We start from the raw sequence: 23,459 nt of genomic DNA on the forward strand, positions 1-23,459 counted from the left end.
TATTATGCAAGATTCATCAATGCACTTTTCACAATTCAATAATTTCCAGATGGATAACCTCAAGTCCCCCACTCCCCCTCGTTGAATATCTTTTTATAATTTTTTTGGATTTCATTAAATAAAATTACAATAATGTAAAACAGCAGTTTTTTTGTTAGGTCTTCTCTTACCTTAATATAATGAGAAATCTGATTGGCTATGTACTCCTGAAAACTTCCTTCCGGCCCGTGAAAGATGATGTTATGGTATTGCTCCACCTGACCATGATCAAAAACAACCAGCAAAAGTCCATCAAAATGTACCACTTCCTTTAACACTGCTAACTTTCATGAACAATGGGCACATGTATTATTTCATCTGGAATAGGTTCATTTCAAAGCCCGTGCCAAATATTTTATTTACGCATGCCTTTATGCAAGCTTGATTACTCTAGCGTGTCTTAGAGGGGTTTTTGTTACCTCAAATTTCTGGCTGCTGCAGTGCATAAAGATTTTATTACAGCATTTTAAAACACAAATAGTATCTGTTGCCCTAGGGTGCCAAATTGGTGTCAATGGCTTACAGAATGTTGTTTTGATCCTACGGTATAATAAGTAAACATCCACATCAAAATGTGCCCTGTTTTCCTTTTCCCAAACTCCATGTATTTTTTCTTTCTCAGCACAAAATTATGTTATCTTTAACTCAACCATAGTCTTTCTTCCATGTACAACAAAAGGAGAAATTTTGAAGAAAATTTCATATGATTACCCATATGATAACTTTGCTTGTGGAAGAGACCAAAATTGTATTGTTATTTTTTTAATTGAACTCTTGACATGCCTTAGCTCTCCTTGTCGCACTCGAAAGTTCATGAGAGAAGCATGATAATTTTTCTCCCTCATTCTGACCCTCTGTCAGAAACGCTCGGTTTTGGTTCTTTAACTCGAGCCTTTAAGGCTTGAGTAAACGCCCACTGTTCTGACTGGCTCTCTGCTCTTGACTGACCTGCTCTCTTCTCTTGCCATCTCACTGCTCACCGCTACTGGGCGGGGCTACAGAATTAATAAGTTAAAGTAGGCGTTGATATGTTGTTGTGGAGGTGGTCAGATGCAAATGGCTACAACAGTGTGACATCACAATGTTGAGGAAGTAGAGAACGAGTCGTTTTGGCCGCTTAGTTTCAACAAATGTTTTTTTTGCAGTGAGGAGGAAGTTTTAAGTTCTGAAACTTACAGTATGTTTTTATAGTACACTGATCTCTTTTATGTCAAAAGATGATGGAAAATTTGAGTCCTCATGTCATAACCCTTTTAACAGCTCACTAAAGGGGAAGACTACCAGTGAATAATAACTTTTTGGTCTGTTTCTCACACAAAAGGGACCATAAGTGTAAATATCCTTTATAGTGTTTTTGCATCCTTTTGGAAGCTTGAAAACTTAATTCCACATTCATTGTAAGAGCATGGAAAAGAGTAAACATAATTTCTCCTTTTGTGTGCCATGGAAGAAATAAAGTCTTTCAAGTTTGGAACGACATGAGGGTGAGTAAATGACAGAATTTTCATTTTTGAGTGAACTATCCCTTTAACCAAAAAGTCGACCCGTTTGCCAGAAACTGCCAAAACAGACATGCTAAAAAACGCTCAAGTGAGTCAGTGTACCAGGCGGACGTAGTTCTGCAGCAGCTGTAGAGGGATCAGGGAGTCGTACGTCATCTCATCCAAAGAGCACTCTGACAGGCCTGACAGAGAGCAAAATCATAGAAGCCATGAGTCATAAATCAAGCCTACACAGCATATCAAAGAGCACAACACACAGACATCAGGAGAGCTGTGTGAAATGGATTTGAGCGAGGGTTTCACAGAGTTATTTTGACATGCCGTTACATGAGATGGAATATTCTGGAGCCCTGCTAAATATCAGGGTCATGTGATGACAGGGAGCACAGCAAGGTTATTCATTAAAGCATGTAAACTCCAGATATTCTTCTGATATTCTTATATAAAAGATCTACTAAAAGATGATTTTGTCAACTTTTAAAACCCACAAAACTCCAATTGTGATTTGATGGGTCTTTAAGGTTGAAAGGAGATGTATGAAATGGTCGCAAATCCCACCTTTAAGATGTATGGTAATATGTTGACTCAGGCGCTTTCGAACAAGGTCCCAAGGTGACTGATGCAACTCCTGCCCCCGCAGCCAGACGGCATCACCTGAAATACACACATACAAAAAACGCTGTTTAACAAGAGGAAGATATTTAGTACATTCATGCAGTCAAGATCTGCTAGATTAATGTGTCCGCATATGGCGAAAGATGTGGAAATGTAATCTTTAATGATAAGGAAGCAGTTTTCATCTTTAGTATGTCAACTTGCCATTTTTTCCCTACAAATCCTCTCCCTCTCTCTCTCCTGCCTGTCAGTCTGTCTTATATTTTCTGTCTGGAATTACAAATCCTCACCATGTTGCTCTCTGTGGGCCGAATCATTTCATTTTGACATCTGCTCTAGGTAACACATTGTCTTAAGGGAGGAGTTGAGTGTAAACAAAAAAGAAGTGGTGAAAGAAAAGAGTGCGAAAGAGAGAGAGAGAAGGCCAGAGGGGTGTGAAAGAGATAGGTGAGAACTTGGAAAAGGCTAGTTTATTTTCAGCAGCCCTGCATGACAACCCTCGGGTCGAGCCAAGTTTAATTAGGCCCCTGTCCCACGTCCTTCCCTACTTGGCCCAGTGTGGCATTGGACAACACCCAAGACAAGAGCCATTTTAAAGTCACTCACTCGAACAAGAGTCAGCATAACTATTGAAGAGCCTACATGAGTAAATAATAGCACGTTTGTGTGTGTGTGTGTGTGGTTTAGCCTTTGATGAACCAGCTCCAACACTAAGTGCCGAAATAGATTTCTATATTCAGAGGTTCCATCACAAATCTTATTAGTGCTAGATATATTCAATATATTTAACAATGCATTAGTCTATATTCGATTCTGTGCTAATTTCTTTTTTTCTTGCATCAATGAGTTTAAAATTGCTGAGGTGGGGAAATTAAAACTTGTATAGTGACCACAGGCAATTCAGGAAGCACTGCAGCTGTTCAGAAGGCTGGGGTCATCCGAGAATAGCCGCTGCAAACGTGTCCCTCATCTACAGTTTGCATTCTGTCTTTCAAATGTTTAATGATGACGTTTCAATGAAACGTGAAATGATGATGGCACCTGCACTGTGTATTCAAACATGCTGGTTAACTGAAACACTTCAATCTCACAAAGAAATATCCAGGTCATATTTCGTAAATCATATTTTGCATAAAGACAATGAATTCCATTTTAGGACCATTAAAAGGTTAGTTCACCCAAAAATGAAAATTCTCTCATCATTTACTCACCCTTATGCCATCCCAGGTGTGTATGGCTTTCTTTCTTCAGCAGAACACATTTAACAAAAGTAGAAGAATATCTCAGCTCTGCAGGTCCTTAAAATGATGAGAGAATTTTCATTTTTGGGTGAACTAACCCTTTGAGTGTGTCATTGTCATGACAATAATGCCACAATGCACAATGCAAAAGTATCTTAATAAGGATGAAGTCTGACTTATAGATTTCTTGAGTTTTTAAATTCCAAAATCAACTGCATTAACTATATATTATTACAATCAAGTTGTAGAATAGACACAAGATAAGAACTTAAAAATCGTAAAAATGTAAGCAGCTGGCTACACAGTTATGAGCTGTTTAGACAGAACGCGTTCTTGCGTTGAAAAACTGAACTATGCAACGAATATCAAAAATATTGAAAAAACACACCGCTCTTGTGTGAGACGCTGAAAAAAACAACAACAGGAAGATGTGGCACAACGGACGTTCAGCAAAGATGTTAATCAAGCACGTTTACATAATTTACACAATTAAAAAAGCTCAGATGTATGCAAAAATGTGTTCAGTGTGAGAATATATATATTATATAAGCAATATCACACGATCAAGCGTGCGACATGGCCCAACATCAGCAAGGCCGCAGGCCGAGTGCCGTAGGTAATCACAGCAGTGCTGATTTAGGGCCATATTGCTTATATACAACAGTTCAATGAACAAGTAAATGAAAAAAAAATCAGGAAAAACAGAGTACGGTGACAAAAAACAAATTTGTGCATGGAACTACTTTCTTACTCGACGGATCAGAATCTGCCGTTGCTGGTTCAAACCAAATGATGCGTCCAAGCCTTCATTAGTAAATCAAAAATGTCACTTCAGAAATAGTATCATGGTTTGTGCTGTTTCTAACAAGTTATTGGATAAACAAGGATGGATGTGTGTGTGTGTGTGTGTGTGTGTGTGTGTGTGTGTGTGTGAGAGAGAGAGAGAGAGAGAGAGAGAGAGAGAGAGAGCGAGAGAGCGTATGCAATCACCTGTTGCCACACCCAAGCAGAGATGCTTACAGCTTTCTGAAGGTCAGCATTCTCAGTGGAAAAATAGCCATCAAAGCAGGGGTATTTCTCCCTATTTCGCAGTAGCCAGTACGCAAGAGTCATTCACTATAGAAACCGCAATTTTCTCCAACATTTTGAACAGTACTTTCTCTCCAATGTGGAAACTCTAGTAAAAGGTAAACGCCTTGAGTTCTGTCTGTTGTGTCTCTCAGCTGTGATGAGCCTTAATGCTGAAGTTGTTTGTTTAAAGCGGTTTAAAGCTATTTCCTAGTTTTAGTAGTGTAGCAGTAATACAAGCGATCATGGAGCGCTGCTGTATGTAAACATTGACTGACGCGGATTCACTTCACATCATGTAACTGGCTCATATTACACACAAAAATGATCTTTTGCCACCACCTGCTGGCTAACATATGTAATATCAAAAAAAGAAATGTAAGAGACACACATACAATAGCTCTTACAACATATGCACTACTCTTACACTTTAGTTTAGAACAGCATGAACACAAGTGGAGTGATACACACAGTGAAGCGTCCGAGTGCTGATGGTGTGAGTCCATCAGTGCTCATGGACCGTCTCTCATCCAATTAGATTCGAGGACCAGAACTAACTGTTGTGTGTATATATATATATATATATATATATATATATGTATATATACACAGTGCATCCAGAAAGTATTCACAGCGCTTCACTTTTTCCACATTTTGTTATGTTACAGCCTTATTCTAAAATGGATTAAATTCATTATTTTCCTCAAAATTCTACAAACAATACCCCATAATGACAATGTGAAAGAAGTTTGTTTGAAATCTTTGCAAATTTATTAAATAAAAAAAAAAACAACAAAAAAATCACATGTACATAAGTATTCACAGCCTTTGCCATGACACTCAAAATTGAGCTCAGGTGCATCCTGTTTCCACTGATCATCCTTGAGATGTTTCTACAGCTTGATTGGAGTCCACCTGTGATGAATTCAGTTGATTGGACATGATTTGGAAAGGCACACACCTGTCTATATAAGGTCCCACAGTTAACAGTGCATGTCAGAGCACAAACCAAGCCATGAAGTCCAAGGAATTGTCTGTAGACCTCCGAGACAGGATTGTATCAACGCACAGATCTGGGGAAGGGCACAGAAAAATGTCTGCAGCATTGAAGGTCCCAATGAGCACAGTGGCCTCCATCATCCGTAAATGGAAGAAGTTTGGAACCACCAGGACTCTTCCTAGAGCTGGCCGCCCGGCCAAACTGAGCGATCGGGGGAGAAGGGCCTTTGTCAGGGAGGTGACCAAGAACCCGATGGTCACTCTGACAGAGCTCCAGCATTTCTCTGTGGAGAGAGGAGAACCTTCCAGAAGAACAACCATCACTGCAGCACTCCACCAATCAGGCCTGTATGGTAGAGTGGCCAGATGGAAGCCACTCCTCAGTAAAAGGCACATGACAGCCCGCCTGGAGGACTCTCAGACCATGAGAAACAAAATTCTCTGGTCTGTTGAAACAAAGATTGAACTTTTTGGCCTGAATGGCAAGCGTCATGTCTGGAGGAAACCAGGTACCACTCATCACCTGGCCAATACCATCCCTACAGTGAAGCATGGTGGTGGCAGCATCATGCTGTGGGGATGTTTTTCAGCGGCAGGAACTGGGAGACTAGTCAGGATAGAGGGAAAGATGAATGCAGCAATGTACAGAGACATCCTTGATGAAAACCTGCTCCAGAGCGCTCTGGACCTCAGAATGGGGCGAAGGTTCATCTTCCAACAGGACAACGACCCTAAGCACACAGCCAAGATAACAAAGGAGTGGCTACGGGACAACTCTGTGAATGTCCTTGAGTGGCCCAGCCAGAGCCCAGACTTGAACCCGATTGAACATCTCTGGAGAGATCTGAAAATGGCTGTGCACCGACGCTCCCCATCCAACCTGATAGAGCTTGAGAGGTCCTGCAAAGAAGAATGGGAGAAACTGCCCAAAAATAGGTGTGCCAAGCTTGTAGCATCATACTCAAAAAGACTTGAGGATGTAATTGGTGTCAAAGGTGCTTCAAGTATTGAGTAAAGGCTGTGAATACTTATGTACATGTGATTTTTTTTCTTTTTTTCTTTTTAATAAATTTGCAAAGATTTCAAACAAACTTCTTTCATGTTGTCATTATGGGGTATTGTTTGTAGAATTTTGAGGAAAATAATGAATTTAATCCATTTTGGAATAAGGCTGTAACATAACAAAATGTGGAAAAAGCACTGTGAATACTTTCCGGATGCACTGTGTATGTGTGTGCATATATATATATATATTATATATAAACTGACTTTAGAACTAAAATCAGGTAAAGTACCCAAGTTGCAATTGTGGATATTAAGAAAACAGTATCTGAGCTAACAATTTCAATCAGGCAAAGTGACTGTGGATGTGTTTACCTATAATAACAGAGGCCATGCTGTCAGCAGACAGGCCCAAAAGAGTGTCTGCTCTGCCTAGCCCTTCCTGCAGCTCCCAGCTCCCACAAACTTGCTGGAGGTGATTGGTCAGCAGGTGATTCAAGCTCCTCGCCAATTCCACCCAGCTGGTGTGGCGCTGAATTGTCACTTTGCCAACAGTGAAGCCATCCTCCAGGAGATCCACGGGGCAAAGATGCTCTGGTGAGCCCATCTGCACCTGTACAACCACTGAATACCAGTCTGAAGTAGGACAGAAAGCACAGGTTTGAAAAAGGGCAAAGCTTTGTGATGATTGTAACGATTTGTGAGCAGTTGAAAAGGTATTGTTCACTCAAAAATGAAACTTCTGTCACCATTCACTCACCCTTATGATGTTCCAAACTCGTATGAGTTACTTTCTTCCACAGAACACAAAACTAGGTGTTCGCCACAGTCACCATTCACTTTGATTGCACATTTGTCCAATGAAGGTGAATACTGACAGAGGTTAAGATTTTGCCTAAGGTCTCATTTTGTGTGACACATAAGGAAGAACATCATATGGATTTGGAACAACATGAGGGTAAGCAAATAATGTCAGAAATTTCATTTTTGGGTAAACTTCTTCCTTAGAAGGTTGGCGATCTCCTACAAGGCCAAACTAGTGAATGTGCACAAACAAAGACACACATAGTTAGCACTCTCCTTCTCTCAAGCTAAACTCACCCAGGTTTTCTAGTAGGTCTTTGCAGTCATCTGTGGCAACATCATGTATGGTGCGATTGCATTTGTCCCTCTTCTCAATGTCCTGTTGACTGTGGTTACACAAAACCTCCAGGCATTTCTGAAAACTCAGAATGTCAACTCATCTCCAGGTGTAAGACAAACAAAGACTGAAATGTTAAATAGCTTTTTTGAATGCATTAGAGGGAAAATTCTGCGATACTTTACTCACACACTTATGTTGTTCCCAACCTGTATGACTTTCTCCCATGGAACACAAAAGGGGATGCGAGGCAGAATGTCAAGGACTGACAGCCTCAGTCACCATTTATTTTCATTGCATATTTTTTTTCTTCATACAATTAAAGTAAATGTGGACTGAGGCTGTCAGTCCCTAAAATTCTGCCTCACATCCCCTTTTGTGTTCCATGGAAGAAAGTAATATGGGTTTGTAACCTCATGCGGTTGTGTACATAATGACAGTATTTTCTTATTTGAGTGAACTGTCCCTTTAAGTGCCCCTTTAAGTACTATCAGATAAATACATACTGTACACTTAGATCTTAAATGATCTTAGTCTTTAGATGTGTGTTTATGTCAGGTGAATGTGCTTGGTAAATATTTGTCACCTTGTAGCCCCTGGATGCAGCGATATGGGCAGCAGTCCAGCCATCCTGGTTACTGTGGTTGAGGAAGTAGCTGGCCTTGGCTGTGGCAGGGTGTAGGAGCTCTTGGTTGGGGCCCCAAGGAGAGGGAGGGTGACCCAGCTCTGGTTCAGGAGACGGGTGGTGTAACAGGAGCTTCAGAGAGTCCACGTGACCTGAACTGACTGAAGCGTGCAGAGCTGTGCAGTTGTCCTGTGAACAATAAACACATCAGCACACAAACTTACGCATATACCAAAGAGATCACAAAAACATATGTGCACACAAGATAAACCAACCAGCAAATATAATAACAGAAAACCATTTTGATTTAGACTAAGAATTTCCCAGGATATTCAGGCGTTTTTTTCAGCCAAGTAAATTAGAGCAAACTGAGAAAACATACAGGGCAAAATTAAGTGATACTAAAACAGGCACCATAATTATATGCAACATAGACAGTGAAATAATCATGTGCAACTGTTAAGGTAACCATGGAGATGACAAGAGGGGCAGTATTTCCTAAAGTGTTCAGAAGCGCAGAACGTAATTAACATTTTAGAGACGCTGGTGTCAGTGTGTGACTGAGAACTCACAGTGGTGACATGTGACCGGTCTGCTTCTGCATCCAGCAAGACTTTCACACACTCTACATGTCCCTGTTCACAAGCCAGGAACAGAGGGGTCCTTCCATGAGAACACTCTCTCTCTACATCAGCTCCCCACTTGACAAGAGCTTTAACACACCTACCAGAGTGAGTGCAGCATGTATAGAGCAACACATCAGAGACACAAACATGACTTAACTGGATATTATATACATTATGGGGAGACACATGGTGTATAAAAGTGTCACTGCTCTCAAATTTCAGAAATAGAAATGAAAAGGAAATGGGGCAGAGGGATAGGCACTTACCCATGGTGACCGTTTTTAGCAGCAGCATGTAACGGTGTAAATCCTGTTTCATCTGTAGCTTCAGCAGACACCCCTGAAGTCAGCAGCAGATTTAAGCAGTCTGCAGAAGAGACAAAAATCCATTATTGTATATACAGTATATGTATATATATATATACTAGGGCTGTCAATTTAACATGTCAGCTTATCAAATTATGTTAGAAATGACGTATTAATGTCAGAGCCATAACATTTTGCAGAGCTCCGACATATGATGCAGTTGCATTACGGGCGACCAGAGTTTGAGTCCATTACCCCTTCCCATTCCCCCTCTTATCCCCATCATTCCCTGTCTCCCTCTCCACTTATTAATCAAAAAAAAAAAAAAAAGAAAGAAAATATAATGTAAACAATATAACGCAATTAATCATACCCTCTGAACCACACATAAATTCCATGATAAGGGACTTTTCCCACCATCAGAGGATTTCAAGCTTGAAGTACTGCCCTCGTGTTTGAGAGTCTGCAGGTAGTGCAGCACCACCTACTACCACAGGCAATGGACCTCGTCTAATCACAGAAAGAGCAGGCAGAGCCATTCACACAGGACACGTTCTTGTGGTCATAAACAGCTGGACAGAGTGTAACAGAATGGAAAAGAATTGAGGGGTCTCGAAACAAGTTTTTTTTTTTTTTTTTTTTTTTAAGTTGAACTATTATTACATTGTCTTAACAAACAGTGCTCACTGTGTAAAAAACAGCAAGATGCAACACAATGTCCATTGGTTTGCATGCACCTACACAGACCAACAATTCAAAAATAGCACTTATGGAATCCGAGAATGTGTCCTGTGTGAACGTCCTCTACGTCTACCTCCAATAGATTGACAATTTGAGTGCTGTAGGCAGTGATAAGCTTTTGCACAATGAAATGGAAAACAAACAATATATTGACTTATAAAGACACTTTTTGTAACGTCTATTAAATTATTTACTCATCTGTCACAATAATGCAATGTTGTTAAATTATCTTGATTGGAGCACTTTTCTGTGCATATCATGCAATTACATGAATTACATTTTTTAATCAACTGACAGCCCTAATATATACATATACATTTTTATATTGATACAAATATATATTCCGTTCATGTACAATTCATATCTTTAGAAGAACATTCACTGGCTAATGCCTACTTAGACAAAGTAAAATTACATCAACTGAGAAAGCCTGTGAGCTGCTAAAGCACCACAAGGCTAGCAAGTTTCAGTCCTTCCTATGTGTACAATTGCTTATCTTCACACAACATACCTGTGTGTCCATTCAGAGCAGCAGAGATCAAGGCAGAGGTTAATTCATGTTGGCGGTGATGAATATCCAATAGTGGATCTTGGTTAAGCAGCATAGACAATAAAGTGACATTTCCCTGGGAAGCAGCTTGGAGGAGAAGGGTTTGCCCGTCATCCAGGGGGACGGGGTCACCGCAGGTTAGCGAGGGGATTATGGAGGGACACCAGCCTGAGAGGGTTCAAGCAAGAGCAGTAACTGGTGAGACAGGGTACTTTCATTGGTCAAAATGTGCTCCCTGAAACAAAACAATAACCCAGAAGAATGACTCCATTTGTCATTGAGAGAAATTATTTGGCCAACTACCATTGGAACAGTGCTGCCTGGAGCAAGTATTTTGTCGTTCAGTAATCAAATTATCCTCCAGAGAAAAGAATATATAAAATTTGTGTTCCAGAGGAAATACAAACTTAGCCAAATTTGTTAAAAAATGGGAAATTATGTAAAATAAAAATTTTGGCACAACACTAGAAATTAATTATTCTAAAGTGTATCAGCAATCCACACCCTCTACTATTCTTCTAATCACACAATTTAAAGTCAACTTCATCTGTTTTAGGTCAGCCAAAAAAATAAAAAAATAAAAATAAATAAACAAATGAATGAATGAATTAAAAATAAATCAAATCAGACAGCAGGCTGTTTACATCACATTAATTTAAGTCATGCCTCATAAATTGTGTCAGTCAAACTGAAACATTCTAAACATGGAGCTGATTTTGTGACACATGTTAATTAAACAGCGTTAGAAAGATGGCAACTAAGAGAAACAGATGAAATGTGACAAATCACAGGGAACGCTATGGGTAAATTGGTACCTAAGCAAAAACAGATTTCAAGTAACATGTATTGCACTGTAGATGCAACTACTCTAGTATCTGAGTGCTAACTTGCAAGGCAAGTTTGTAAATAGCTTTGTCTCCAGGGATTCTCTATGTCTATCTGTTAGTTGACTGGGTAGGAGTGAGAAAGACAGAAATAGAGAGAGAAATGTGGGGCTGTTTCATTGATGTTCAGTGGAAAGCATAAGATTATTGGGTGTCTTTTTGGGTTAAAACGGACAACAGAGAGAGCAGAGGAGAACTTCTATGGCTAAGTGGCTGCAGAGAGAGGGAGAAAAATACTACAGATGACAGCTAGCTACCAATGTTTCTCAGAGCTACCCTGTGGTTTAGTCTCTAGTGACAATGAGGAAGAAGACTCTGGTGGAATACTTAATCTGTTTTCAATCATGATTACAATTGCTTTTCTCTGGTGCTCTCAGATAAATAGGGAGAGGCCTGCAGAGACAGGGTAGTATTTCAAAATTTGAGAGAACTCTAAAGCTTCTGACACTCTTTCCAAGGGGAAAATGTAACTTTAATTGCAGCCGTCTCATTATATGTTTGCCATACAGGCCAATGTTACTCTACAAAATAAACACCCTGCTGAAAAACAGCTTAAACCAGCCTACAGATGGTTAACCAGTCTCCCAGGCTGGCCAAGCTCAGAAGGTTGTTCTGTTTCAATTGTTTAGAGGGATTTTGGGCACTTGTCAGCCAGTCAGGCAGGGAGAATACCTGAGCACCAGCTTCACCATGCTGGGAGACCAGCTTAAACCAGCAAACACCAGTAAATCATATTAGGCTGGTTTAGGCGGTTTCTTTTCTGCAGGGATAACCATATTGGAATTTTGGAACTAGCCTATCACTGTAAAGATAACCATTTACACTTCAACAAAAACATAATCTGTGGTGTATCAAATAAATAGAGATAAAAGCTACTGTGCTGAACTGATGCAGAGAGACATGGTTAAGAAAGTGCAATTTCATGACAAATACAATTACATTTGGTTAGTTCTGAGAACTTAAGTGAGATCAAAGAATGAAATTTCAATTAAAGGTGCAGGTAACAACAATACATTTACAAGCTTGAGTTTATTTCACTAGATGAAACTAAGAGACAGATGGCAGGATGAACACAGTGGAATGCTTAGTTTAAGACACTCTGGGAAACAGGTTAGTGGTAGAACACAGGCACAACCATGCTGTAGATGAATGGGTGGAAAGGGAGAGAGCAGCCTCTGGCATCAGCTTCAGAATAGAGTGGGTTACAGGAAAGACCCCTACAGACCCGCTTCATCAAGAGGAGGTCAATATGTCAACCTGACCTGTTTAGAACTGTTTAGAAGTGCTTTGGTAAAGATAAACTGTCCTGACATGGACTGACATGCCTTTAAGAATCTTAAAATCTTGGTTAGAGTGGGGTTTCAACCTGTAGGTTAACCTACTAGAGTACGAATACTCCTCTCTTAACTACTCCAAGTCTACATTCTCCTCTGAAAAGACTTACAGGGGAATGCATCAAGCATGAAAAAGGAGGGGAGTATAGAGGAGAAGCAGTGAAAGCAAGGGTGAAGAACAGAGCACCCTTTTACCTGATGCTGCTGCCAGGGGGCTGCCCGGATGCTGGGGGCTATAGGATGAAACACTAGCAGGGTTTATGGAAGGGCTACTGACAATGGTAGCTTTGGTGGAGGAGGTGGTGACAGGGGGACACTCCACACATGCTGCTTTAGGCTGTGGCCCCCATGACCAGCCCGTGATGGAAGCACCCACCTGTGACGTGGTCAAGGCTGGGACTGTACCGCCCAAATCTAAGGAGGGCTTTGGTGGAAGCTGAGGGGTGGCAGTTGATTTGGCAAGGCCCACCCCTAATCCAGTTCCTGGGGGCCTGTTGGCATCACCTACTACTTTGATTGGTGGGTGAGGAGGGGATGGTGTCTGGGATAGTCCTGGTTTTTTTGGTGGGATGGGGGGTGGATTACCCCTGTCGATGCGGGCCAAAGTCGGGTGTCCTAAACGCCCTGCGAAGGGCCCCCCCTCAGATGTGGAGTGTGGCAGACCAGACCGTAGAACTGAAGGGGGACCCCCTGCAGGTGGGCTTGTGAAACGGGAAAGAACCTGTGTGACAGTGTGGCGCGCCTGCTGCTTGGCTGCAAAGTTATCTCGGTTTGTAGGGGACAGGTCCCGTGAAGGGGGGCTCTGGTTTGGTGTTCCATTTTGGTCCTGCTCCGAGGAAGAGGGCTGGAATTTGTAACGGGCCGCCTGGACGCGGGGGCTGACCCCAGCCGGCAAGTTAAGAGTCACACCAGGTGAGTGTGAACCATGTGGAACCGTTTGGCCCTCACCACCATTTTCTGCCTGAGAGCTCCCATGGTGTAGTCCCCGTCCTGCACTGGGAGTTTTAGGTAGGTTCAAGCTCGTGTAGTTGGTACTTGTAGGCTTGACAGGGATGGTGAGTAGCACCTTCTTAGGCCCTTCATTTTCCAAAGGAAGGTCTGTCTGAGAGGAGGAAACCTTGCAGACGACTGCCTCAGTGCCCACAGCCACAGATGTCATAGTCTTGGGTTTAACTGGGGCAGGGACAGTGGCAGATGCTGGGGTACCAGAAGGCAGTGGTGGGGCGTCTTTGCATCGCTCAGTTCTTAGCTGCTCCACCTGCTGATTTAGAATCTTGCTTTCAGCGCGCAGCTCTGCAGAACGCGTCTCCTCGCGGCTAAGCCTGGCACGTAGCTGCTCTCGCTCTGTGTCAAACTCGGCCAGCTGTTTCTCCATCTCCGCCTCCATCTGTTGGCTACGACGGCGCTCGGTCGCAAGCTCCTCCTCCAGTCGTCCCACAGAGCGGCCATCCTGATCAGTGCGGGATGACAGCTCTTCAAAGCGCTGGTTCTCTTCGACCACGCGAGCAGCTAGTTGCTTGCATTCATGCACCAACGACATCACCACGTGTTTGTTTTTCTCTCGTTCATCCTTTAGCTGAGCCGACAGCTTCCTGTGCTCCTGCTCCAGGCTCTGCAGCTGCAGTTTCTCCAACTCAAGCTAGACACAGCAGCAGCATGGCAAACGTGAGACTCGCAGAGAGCAGATAACACACATAAAGCAAGACATTTATAAAATATACCTAATTATTAAGTATTATAGCTAAGTCAGTCCCTCATACAATAAGTACAATACAATACTATTTAAAAAAAATAATAATTTTACAATCAAATACAATTAAACTGCCCGCAAGGTATACAGAGTGATGTCTAACCAACCTCCTCAAATTAGAGGTTGCTTAAAATCAACCTTGTTCAAATGTTAAGCTCCACCCACCGCTGAAAAGACCAGCATGGCCGGTCACAAGCATATGTATGTTTTGAATACTGGCATGGGGTGCTGGTGTCCCCACCAGGCATCTTAACAAGTTTAACAAGCAAGACTTCCTTGGTCTACCAGCTTCACTGAAAAAAAAAAAAAAAAAAACATGCTGAAGTTTTGCTGGTGAGAAGCATGACAAAATCAGCACCACACCAGCACAAACCAGCGTAAACCAGCTTGGATCAGCATGGAAATTCACTTTTTTTAGCAGGTGTATTCAGCTGTAGTGCTTTTATTACATGCTCACCACATGGCTGACAAACAATAAAAATTATATTAATAAACACTATATCTATTTTAGGGTCTGCTGGCTTTATTTTTAGTACCTTTGTAAAGTAGGTCAGAGGATCAGTACTCAGGAAAAAAACGTGTGCTAAGGTACTGGCTGGGCTGATCCCTTTAGTCATGTTTAGTTGCATTTTGACCTATGAGTTTTCAATTTCTTTTGAATATAAACATCAAAAGGGAATTGAATATCCTAGAAGTGGCAAGCAACTATTATAATTGACTGAAAACCCACAAGACATAACATGTGACTCTACAAGGACAAACAGAAACAAAGCCAACCAAGTCATTCTTATTCACTGTGTGGGTTACAGATAGGAGAGCAGGCCTTATTTAAAGATAACCAGTATCTGAACTCTTCCTCTGAAATAATGACAGTAAAAGAAACTACTTAAAAACAGTGGTCAGACAAAAACACACAGAAATCAGTGTAATAATATACAACAGCTAATATTCATAAATACCATTGTTCAATGTATATAAGAGCTGCTGAATTTAACTATGCAATATGAGAGCTGTCACCATAACAACTAAGCACAAGTGTTTATTATTGGAACAGAGGTCTTCTCAGTGTCAGAGACTGTATGTGTAGCATAACAATATATGTGCTACCTATAGAGTATATAAAAATATATCCTACAATATATAACTGAAGTCACTGAAATGGTGGGCACACTTTATATTTGGTCTTCAGAAGTGTTTATGAGGTATGCAGTGATAAGCCTGTGTGTGGATTCAAATCTCAAGACCATCTTTGTTATCATGTAGTTCATATTCACTGTAGTGCTCCTCATATTGTGAAATATGGGTATATGGAGGTGTTTGGCAGAGCTTGTTGGAGCCTAGCATCCATTTCTCTAATCCTCCAACATCTACTCTTCTTCTTGCATTCTGTCTTTTTTTACTGTTTTCTGGTGTGTACTATGCTTTCATGATTAACTGAAGGATTTGAACTGATTTGGATTTGGTTTAAAAGTCTTGATTTCCTGTCATCACTTGTGCCAGAAAAGTATCAACAAAAACAGTAAAGACATTTCCAAATACTTTACTTCACATCTCCCCAAAATACAACACATTGGTGCACACACTGCATTCTAGAGTAATATTCTGAGAAAAACTACTGTAGGACATGTCGGAAAACCTCTGACAGCCAAGTTAATCATCCAGAAAAGGAGGACTTATTTCAGACAGAAACACAGAATATGTAAATACTCTGGAAATAAACTGATAATTGTTTGTTATCTAAGGAGTTTGGTAACTTAGATAGTAAGCCTGGGAGAAAAGATGACCAACCAGCTAAACCAGAAGAAGACCAGCTTGGCCGGGCTGGGAAACCAGCTAGACCAGCTAAAACTAGCAAACCAGCTCAGGCTGGTTTTAGCTGTTTATTCAGCAGGGAATTCAAAACTCTCTACACACACAATCCTTTCTATAGTCTTCCTCTGTTTAACACACATACACACAATGAAACATACACAGATGAATGTCCTACCCTCTTCTGTCTGCTCTCAGCAGCCGAAAGCTGGGCAGACATCCTCTCCTGCATCTTGCGGCAGTGGGCCATTACAGCTTCTAGAACGGTGATGGGGCTTGCACTAACAGGCCTATGGTCCTTCGCCCCCGTTTCGGACTCAAAGTCCCTCTGCAAGGCAAGGAACGGGTCCGTTAGAGTGAATTGCCCATACCGTTCCTGCAGAAATACTTCTTTCCTACGAGCCTGCAAAGAAAGGAATGGAGAAGAAAAAGATAAATACAAAAGATCAATTAGAATCAGAAATATTCTACAGGTCAAGAGGTAAATACTAATCCTATCATCATTATGATGACAATGTGGTGCCAGTGGGATGCTGGCAAATCAACGGGAAATAGCATGGAGCGATTATTACACGTTACGTTCCTTTGGTGATACCTGTAAGTGGTGGGTGAGAAGAAATGTCAAGCTGACTTAATGTTCTTTGACTAAGAGACATGGAAGTCTCCAACCTTGAGTGTGGGAATCTGTAGTGGGAACTGTTCAAGTGTGGACACATGTCAATGCAAAGACAATTATGTACTACTCATTAAAGTGAAACATAATAACAAAAGTAGCATTTTTACTCTTGTACATCACATGTGCCGACATTCAGAGACCTCTTAACACACAGGGTTGGGGAGTAACGGAATACATGTAACGGGATTACATATTTAAAATACAAAATATAAGTAACTGTATTCCACTACAGTTACAATTGAAATCATTGGTATTTAGAATACAGTGTTTTGATTACTGAAGAGATTACTTTGCATTTTATTGTCATTTGTTTCATTTGATATTTAGTCCTTTCAGATGGAAAAGCATTTATACATATAAATGATGCAATCCAAAGTGCATTTGAACAGCGGTGAAACACTTTCTTATGATGTGTTACATTCATACGAGCAGACAGAGAAGTACGTTTGAAGTAAGTTTGGAGCAGAAGAAATAGAGATAAACCTTGCGTAAATTGTCAGCTTTACGCTAAGCTAAAATGTTTTTTCTAGCCATTTTACATGCACGTTACTAGGCACGATAATTTTATTATCAAGAAAATTCACGTTGGATCATAATTTCTTTTTTTCTATTAAGACCTTTGATATTAGGGCAAAAATCATAATTTTTGTATTGTTTTCCTGTAAAAATATCTAAAAATCCTTAAAACAAGATAAATTTGATTTATCTTGTTTTAGAAACAACACTGCATAAGATATTTAGGTTTTTCAGTGAATGTATTTTTAACATGTGTATTTTGTCTTACTGTACTGGCAGAGTTTTTATAGTCAAAACAAGTGAAAAAATCTACCAGTGCTGAAGAAGTAATCCAAAGTATTTAGAATACGTTACTGACCTTGAGTAATCTAACGGAATACATTACAAATTATATTTTACAGCATGTGTTCTGTAATCTGTTGTGGAATACATTTCAAAAGTAACCTCCCAACCCTGTTAATACACCCTGACATGTTACACCCAAGCATACAAGCACACACAAAAAGCAGGTTAGCACTTTTCCTGGGGAGATCATTAAGCCCGGTGTTTACTTAGGCCGTGTCAAGATCAGCTGGTCATCTCAGCAGGTTCAGCAAAGAGCCAACTTTGCTGACAGCAACCAACAAGATACAAATGGGATGTTTTCCTTGACACATATCAACACGGAAGAGTAATATTGTATTTCACTACAAGAAAATACAAAGATACAAGGGTGTAGATACAAGCATTATAACCACTTTTAGACACGTCTATGTTTGTATTCCCAACAGTCATTATATTTTCATTATATTTTAAGTATTTTGTTTTACTTGGCAAGCGTGCAAAGAAATTGTAGCTGGCCATGTAAACAATGAGCCAACTGGGTGCATTACTAAATGAACTAAACAAACATGCAAGCAGTAATCCTTCTATGGTTAGTACATTTTTTCCAATGTCTACCTTTCAGAAATCAGTCTGGACTATTGAGCGAACGTTAAGTCAGCTCATTAAAATTCATGAGCCCAGATGATAAGGTTCATAATGTGTCCCCCCTAGCATACTACAACCCCATTTTCGTGATTTTTAAATTCTATTCACCCTGTGCTATGCTGAAAGCACTACAACAACACATTACTTGAGTTTAACCTTGTGAATACATTTTTTTATTTAGTTAAATATACACTAATTTCAAATCAGATGATTACAACATGCTTCAAAAAAGTTGGGACAGTCGAGTGTTTACCACTGTGTAACATCACTATTTCATCTAATAACACTCATTTAGCGTTTGGGCACTAAAGACAAAAATTTGTTAAGTTAGCATGCAGAATTTTCCCCCATTCATCCATTTTGCAGGTCTTCATCCACACAATTGTACGGGGCCTTCGTTGCCGTATTTTGTGCTTCACAATGTGCCACACGTTCTCAGTTGGAGACTGCGAGACCTGCACCCTCTTCTTACGCAGCCATGCACTTGTAATCTGGGCAGTGTGTGGTTTGGCATTGTCCTGCTGGAAAATGCAGGGACGTCCATGGAAAAGACAGCATCTGGATGGAAGCATATTTTGCTCCAATATTTGTACAAATCTTTCTGCATTAATGGTGCCTTGACAGATGTGCAAGTTACCCATGCCATGGCAGTGACACTCCCATACCATGAAAGACACTGGCTTTTAGACCTGACGCTAATAACAGCTTGGATTGTCCTTTTCCTCTTTTTCCCAGAGAACATGACGGCTTTTTTTCAGATGGCTGTTTTTTAAAATGCGGACTCATCATGGATTTCCATCTAAGATGAGACCGAGCACAGACAAGTCAGCAGCGCTTCTGAACAGTGTTGATGTATGGCTTCTCCTTTGCATAGTAAAGCCTTAACTTGCATCTGTGGATTCAGCAGCGAATGGTGTTGACTGAAAGATTTTCCAAAGTATTCCTAAGCCCAAGTCATGATATCCATTACAAATGCATGATGGTTTTTAAGACAGTGACGTCTGAGGGATCGGAGGTCGCACACATTCAGGAGTGGTTTTCCAGCAGGACAATACTAAACCACATACTGCCCGGCTGTGCATGGCTGCGAAAGCAGAGAGTGTGGGTGCTAGACTGGCCTGCCTGAATTCCTGACATGTCTCCAACTGAGAATGTGTGGTGCATTATGGAACGCAAAATATGGCAACGAAAGCCCTGTACAATTGCGCAGCTGCATAATGGACGAATGGGGTAAAATTCTGCTTGTCTTCAGTGCTCAAACGCCAATGAGTGTTATTAGAAAAATACTGATGTTATACAGTGGTAAACACTCGGCTGTCCCAACTTTTTTGGAGCATGTTGCAATCATCTGATTTGAAATGAGTGTATATTTAACCAAAAAAATAATTAATTCACATGTTAAACATAAAATAATGTGTTGTTGTGGTGCTTTCAGTGGAGTACAGGGTGAACAGAATTAACAGATTAGGCCTAGTCCTTTTTGTTTTTATTAGCATTTTTAATAATGTCCCAAATATTTTGGTACCTAAGTTGTAGAACCATCTTCATCAAAAAACTGTTAGAAACAGATAAAGTAAAACAATACCAAGTAGGGGTGCACCGATCAAAATTGGCTGATATTCATCTTAAATCCATGATCGGTGATTGGCCAATCGTGCCTAGAATCAGGGCCGATCTTTTTTGCAGCACGCAGGGAATCACACATACACTGCTCCTCTAATGAATGAGCTCTTGCTCAACCCTTGAAGCATGACAGAGTGGCCTTTGGAGGGTGAGTTGTTGGCAATTCTAAGCATTCATGAATTTAAACTTTCAGACATGATGCAATTCACATGAATATGCCATTTTGTTTTTAAAAATGTATAAGAATTACACATGTATGAATACTAAGTTGCCCATTTTCTAGAGACATTACGGTAGTTATTCTGACTTCCTGCACAGTAAGCAGGAAGAGCATAAAGAGACTGCAAATGGGTATAAAAATGAATTAAACAAAAAATAAACATGCAAAATGTAAATCTGAGTACACACGATGTAATGTGAGTTGTGACAATCAAACCTTGTATGAAGCGATAGACACTGTTTGAGCCATCATGAGCGCTTTTAGCTTTACTCTCTTCAACATGAGCACTCTTGGTGTCAATCAAACATGCGTGCTCTCCAGGTGCTCTCAAATTCTCATCAGTCACTCATCTTAGTGCTATTCTGTGAGGATCCCAATTTAAATCAGATTAATGTTGATCACAATACCACTTATAACAGATGTAACTGTTTAACCTTCATAACGGCACCGCGTCTTCACGTATTTGCTTAATAATTAGTGATTTGTATTACAAGACGCCAAAGACAGTAAACAAACCATAGATATTAATGATTTCTCTCTGGAGCAGTTTTAGAGCTTGTAATGGATATATTTTTCTTGTTTTTGAAAGTATCTCTGCTGTGTGTGATGCTCTCATGGTTTTTGGTTGCCAGTATGTCACAATGGCCTTTTGATATTGGCAACAATTTAGGTATTATGAACAGACAATGAACAAAATATTTTTACAGCATTTATTAATCATAATGTTAGTTAATAAAAAATACAATTGTTCATTGTTAGTTCATGTTAGTTCATAGTGCATTAATGTGCATTAAATAATACAATTTCTGATTTAAAAAATGCATTAGTACATTGCAACTAACATTAAGTTAATTTGTTGATGTTAACTAATGTTGTTAAATAATGTTAACAAATGGAACCTTTTTGTAAAGTGTTACCGTAATTTTACTGTGTGGGGCATAAACATATAACTTGCAAAAGTGTGGCAAAGGGCACTTTAAGAAAAAAATTGGTATCAGTCGATCTTAGTGTTAAAAAAAAAAAATTAAAAAAAGAAAACGGAGATCGTATCAGCCTCAAATTTCCTGATTGGTGCACCACTAATTCCAAGCGAGTCTGTTCTCACAAAACATGCTTCAGTGTCATACAACCGACTGGGCTGATCTACAGTCCCCATCTGTCCAGAAAGAGCAATGCAATAAAATGAATATGCAGAACAAACAGGAGAGATAATCTACAAAAAAAAAAGTTAGAGCAGCCTGTTTAATGGAGGTGGGAGGAACAGTGCTAACAGCACAAAGCATCCCGGAGGCTGTTGGTCTCTATGTGCTACTGCCTCACCAAAGAGGGAAATAATCAATCAGTAGAAGTACAAACACACATGCGTACAAACACTGAGATTGATGACTTTCATAGCGGGCTTCAGGATCGGTTTACTTATACTGTGTATCATAGCTTTCAAGGGCTTAAAAGTTCTCTAAGTGAGCTGCACTCAGTCCACTTAACAAGAACAAATGATCAGTGCTGGACTAAAATGTGACCAGGCTTATTTCATTTACAGTGCAGTCTGCGGGGGGCCTGGGTAGCTCAGCAAGTAAAGACGTTGACTACCACCCCTGGAGTCACGAGTTCGAAACCAGGGCGAGCTGAGTGACTCCAGCCAAGTCTCCAAAGCAACCCAATTGGCTCGGTGCTAGGGAGGGTAGAGTCACATGGGTTAACCTCCTCGTGGTCGGCATAATGTGGTTCTTGCGCTTGGTGGGGCGCGTGGTGAGTTGTGTGTGGATGCCGCGGGGAATAGCATGAAGCCTCCACACGTGCTATGTCTCCGCAGTAACTGCCATGTAAGTGGCATACAAAAGGAAACTGGCTAAGAATTTAGAGGCAGCCTCAAATAAAAAAATAAATATAATTTTAAAAAAAAGTGCAAATTTAAAACATACTCCTTTTACTCTGACCAAGGGGGGAGGGAGTCAAGGGAGAGATGGAGCGAGAGAGAGCACAGGAGTGAGATCTAAAGAGATGGCAGTCTGGAGGCAGGAGAAATGTTTGTGTCATGACAGAGAGAGAATGTAGGGCTTTGAGATTCTCAGCCATCTGGCTCTTTCCTCTAGGCTTTCACAAATCTCTTCTATAATCACTGGGGCCGTGCAGGCCCTCCTCCTCCTTATGCACTACTTTATCTGTTTATCACTGAGGTCAGGAGCCACATGCAACACACTGTTTGGTATCAAGAGTCAAGATGATCGACATTCAGATCAACATTCCTGTTTTATGTAAAAAGTTACAGTCAGGACTAAGGTAGATGAAACTAGCCCTAAATCAACAAACAAGGGTAATGGCTAGCCTAGAACTGGTGGGGACACCAGCACACCAGTATCCAAAACAAACTTTTCTGAACTTAAATGTTTTAGCTGTCCCTCAATAAATTATTTAAACTGATAGATTTAAAGGAATAGTTTACCCAAAAATTTTAATGTGTGCGTTGTTTTTAGTGCTAAACAATACAAGCCACTCTGAAAGAGCTCCTTTCATGCACTCATGAATGTGGAACGGACATCAACATTTTAAAAAGACTTAAATTTCAGGTTGTTTCTCACCAAAACCTATCATACGTCTTCAGAAGACTTGGAAAATAACGGGCAAGCCACAATTGTTATTTTTAATGATACATTTGAGTCCTTTTTTAATCATTAAAGCAAGTCATTATCTTCTGGCATTGTCCTGAAAAGACCAATTTTTGCTGCTCAGTCTACATAAATGGTCTGGGTGGACTGAAGAGGGAGCTCTGCATTGTGAACAACATTAGAGTATGTCTACACAGTATATTAAACACTTTTATTTCAAATAAGAGAAAATGCTGTTTTCCATGATCCGTCCCTTTTAACTAAGGCTGAAGAAGACAAGCAACACTGTTGAAACCTCACAGACGCATTCTGCCAAGTCTTGAGCTTAAATTGTGTAGGGACTGTTGAGCGCACAGGAGTCCAGCTGAAGTTCAGGCAGCTCTCTGGTATTATTAGCATTAACCTTTACAGACACACACTGGCTGAGTCAGGGGTTCAGGGCACACTGCCAAAAGGGAAGAGACTGAAAATGAGCAGAGGAAGAAGGAAGACAAAGGAGGTTTGAGGAGAGACAGGGGACAACTGAAATGGTGGGAACCAAGGTGAGACATGGGGCAATATACAGCCAAAGCAGTTTTTAAAATGTATTTTATGATATTCAGAATTTCAATATTGTGC

At 40.5% G+C, this 23,459-nt stretch overlaps 1 protein-coding gene across 3 annotated transcripts in view; it reads right to left on the reverse strand.

Annotated features, from left to right (window-relative positions):
• The window catches only part of LOC127417051 (cortactin-binding protein 2-like), a 77,294-nt gene that overhangs the window by 17,367 nt on the left and 36,468 nt on the right, over positions 1-23,459 (reverse strand). For all 3 annotated transcript variants that reach the window (XM_051656742.1, XM_051656743.1, XM_051656741.1), the window contains 11 exons: positions 16,410-16,634; positions 12,868-14,311; positions 10,416-10,622; positions 9,125-9,224; positions 8,805-8,955; positions 8,194-8,421; positions 7,568-7,685; positions 6,842-7,102; positions 2,100-2,195; positions 1,644-1,723; positions 171-257 (listed from right to left, as the gene is read on the reverse strand). In XM_051656742.1, coding sequence (XP_051512702.1) covers positions 171-257; positions 1,644-1,723; positions 2,100-2,195; positions 6,842-7,102; positions 7,568-7,685; positions 8,194-8,421; positions 8,805-8,955; positions 9,125-9,224; positions 10,416-10,622; positions 12,868-14,311; positions 16,410-16,634 — 2,997 coding nt within the window. The remainder of the gene's footprint in view (positions 1-170; positions 258-1,643; positions 1,724-2,099; positions 2,196-6,841; positions 7,103-7,567; positions 7,686-8,193; positions 8,422-8,804; positions 8,956-9,124; positions 9,225-10,415; positions 10,623-12,867; positions 14,312-16,409; positions 16,635-23,459) is intronic.

Source organism: Myxocyprinus asiaticus, chromosome 26 (assembly GCF_019703515.2).
Source record: "Myxocyprinus asiaticus isolate MX2 ecotype Aquarium Trade chromosome 26, UBuf_Myxa_2, whole genome shotgun sequence".
NCBI classification, from domain to species: Eukaryota; Metazoa; Chordata; class Actinopteri; order Cypriniformes; family Catostomidae; genus Myxocyprinus; species Myxocyprinus asiaticus.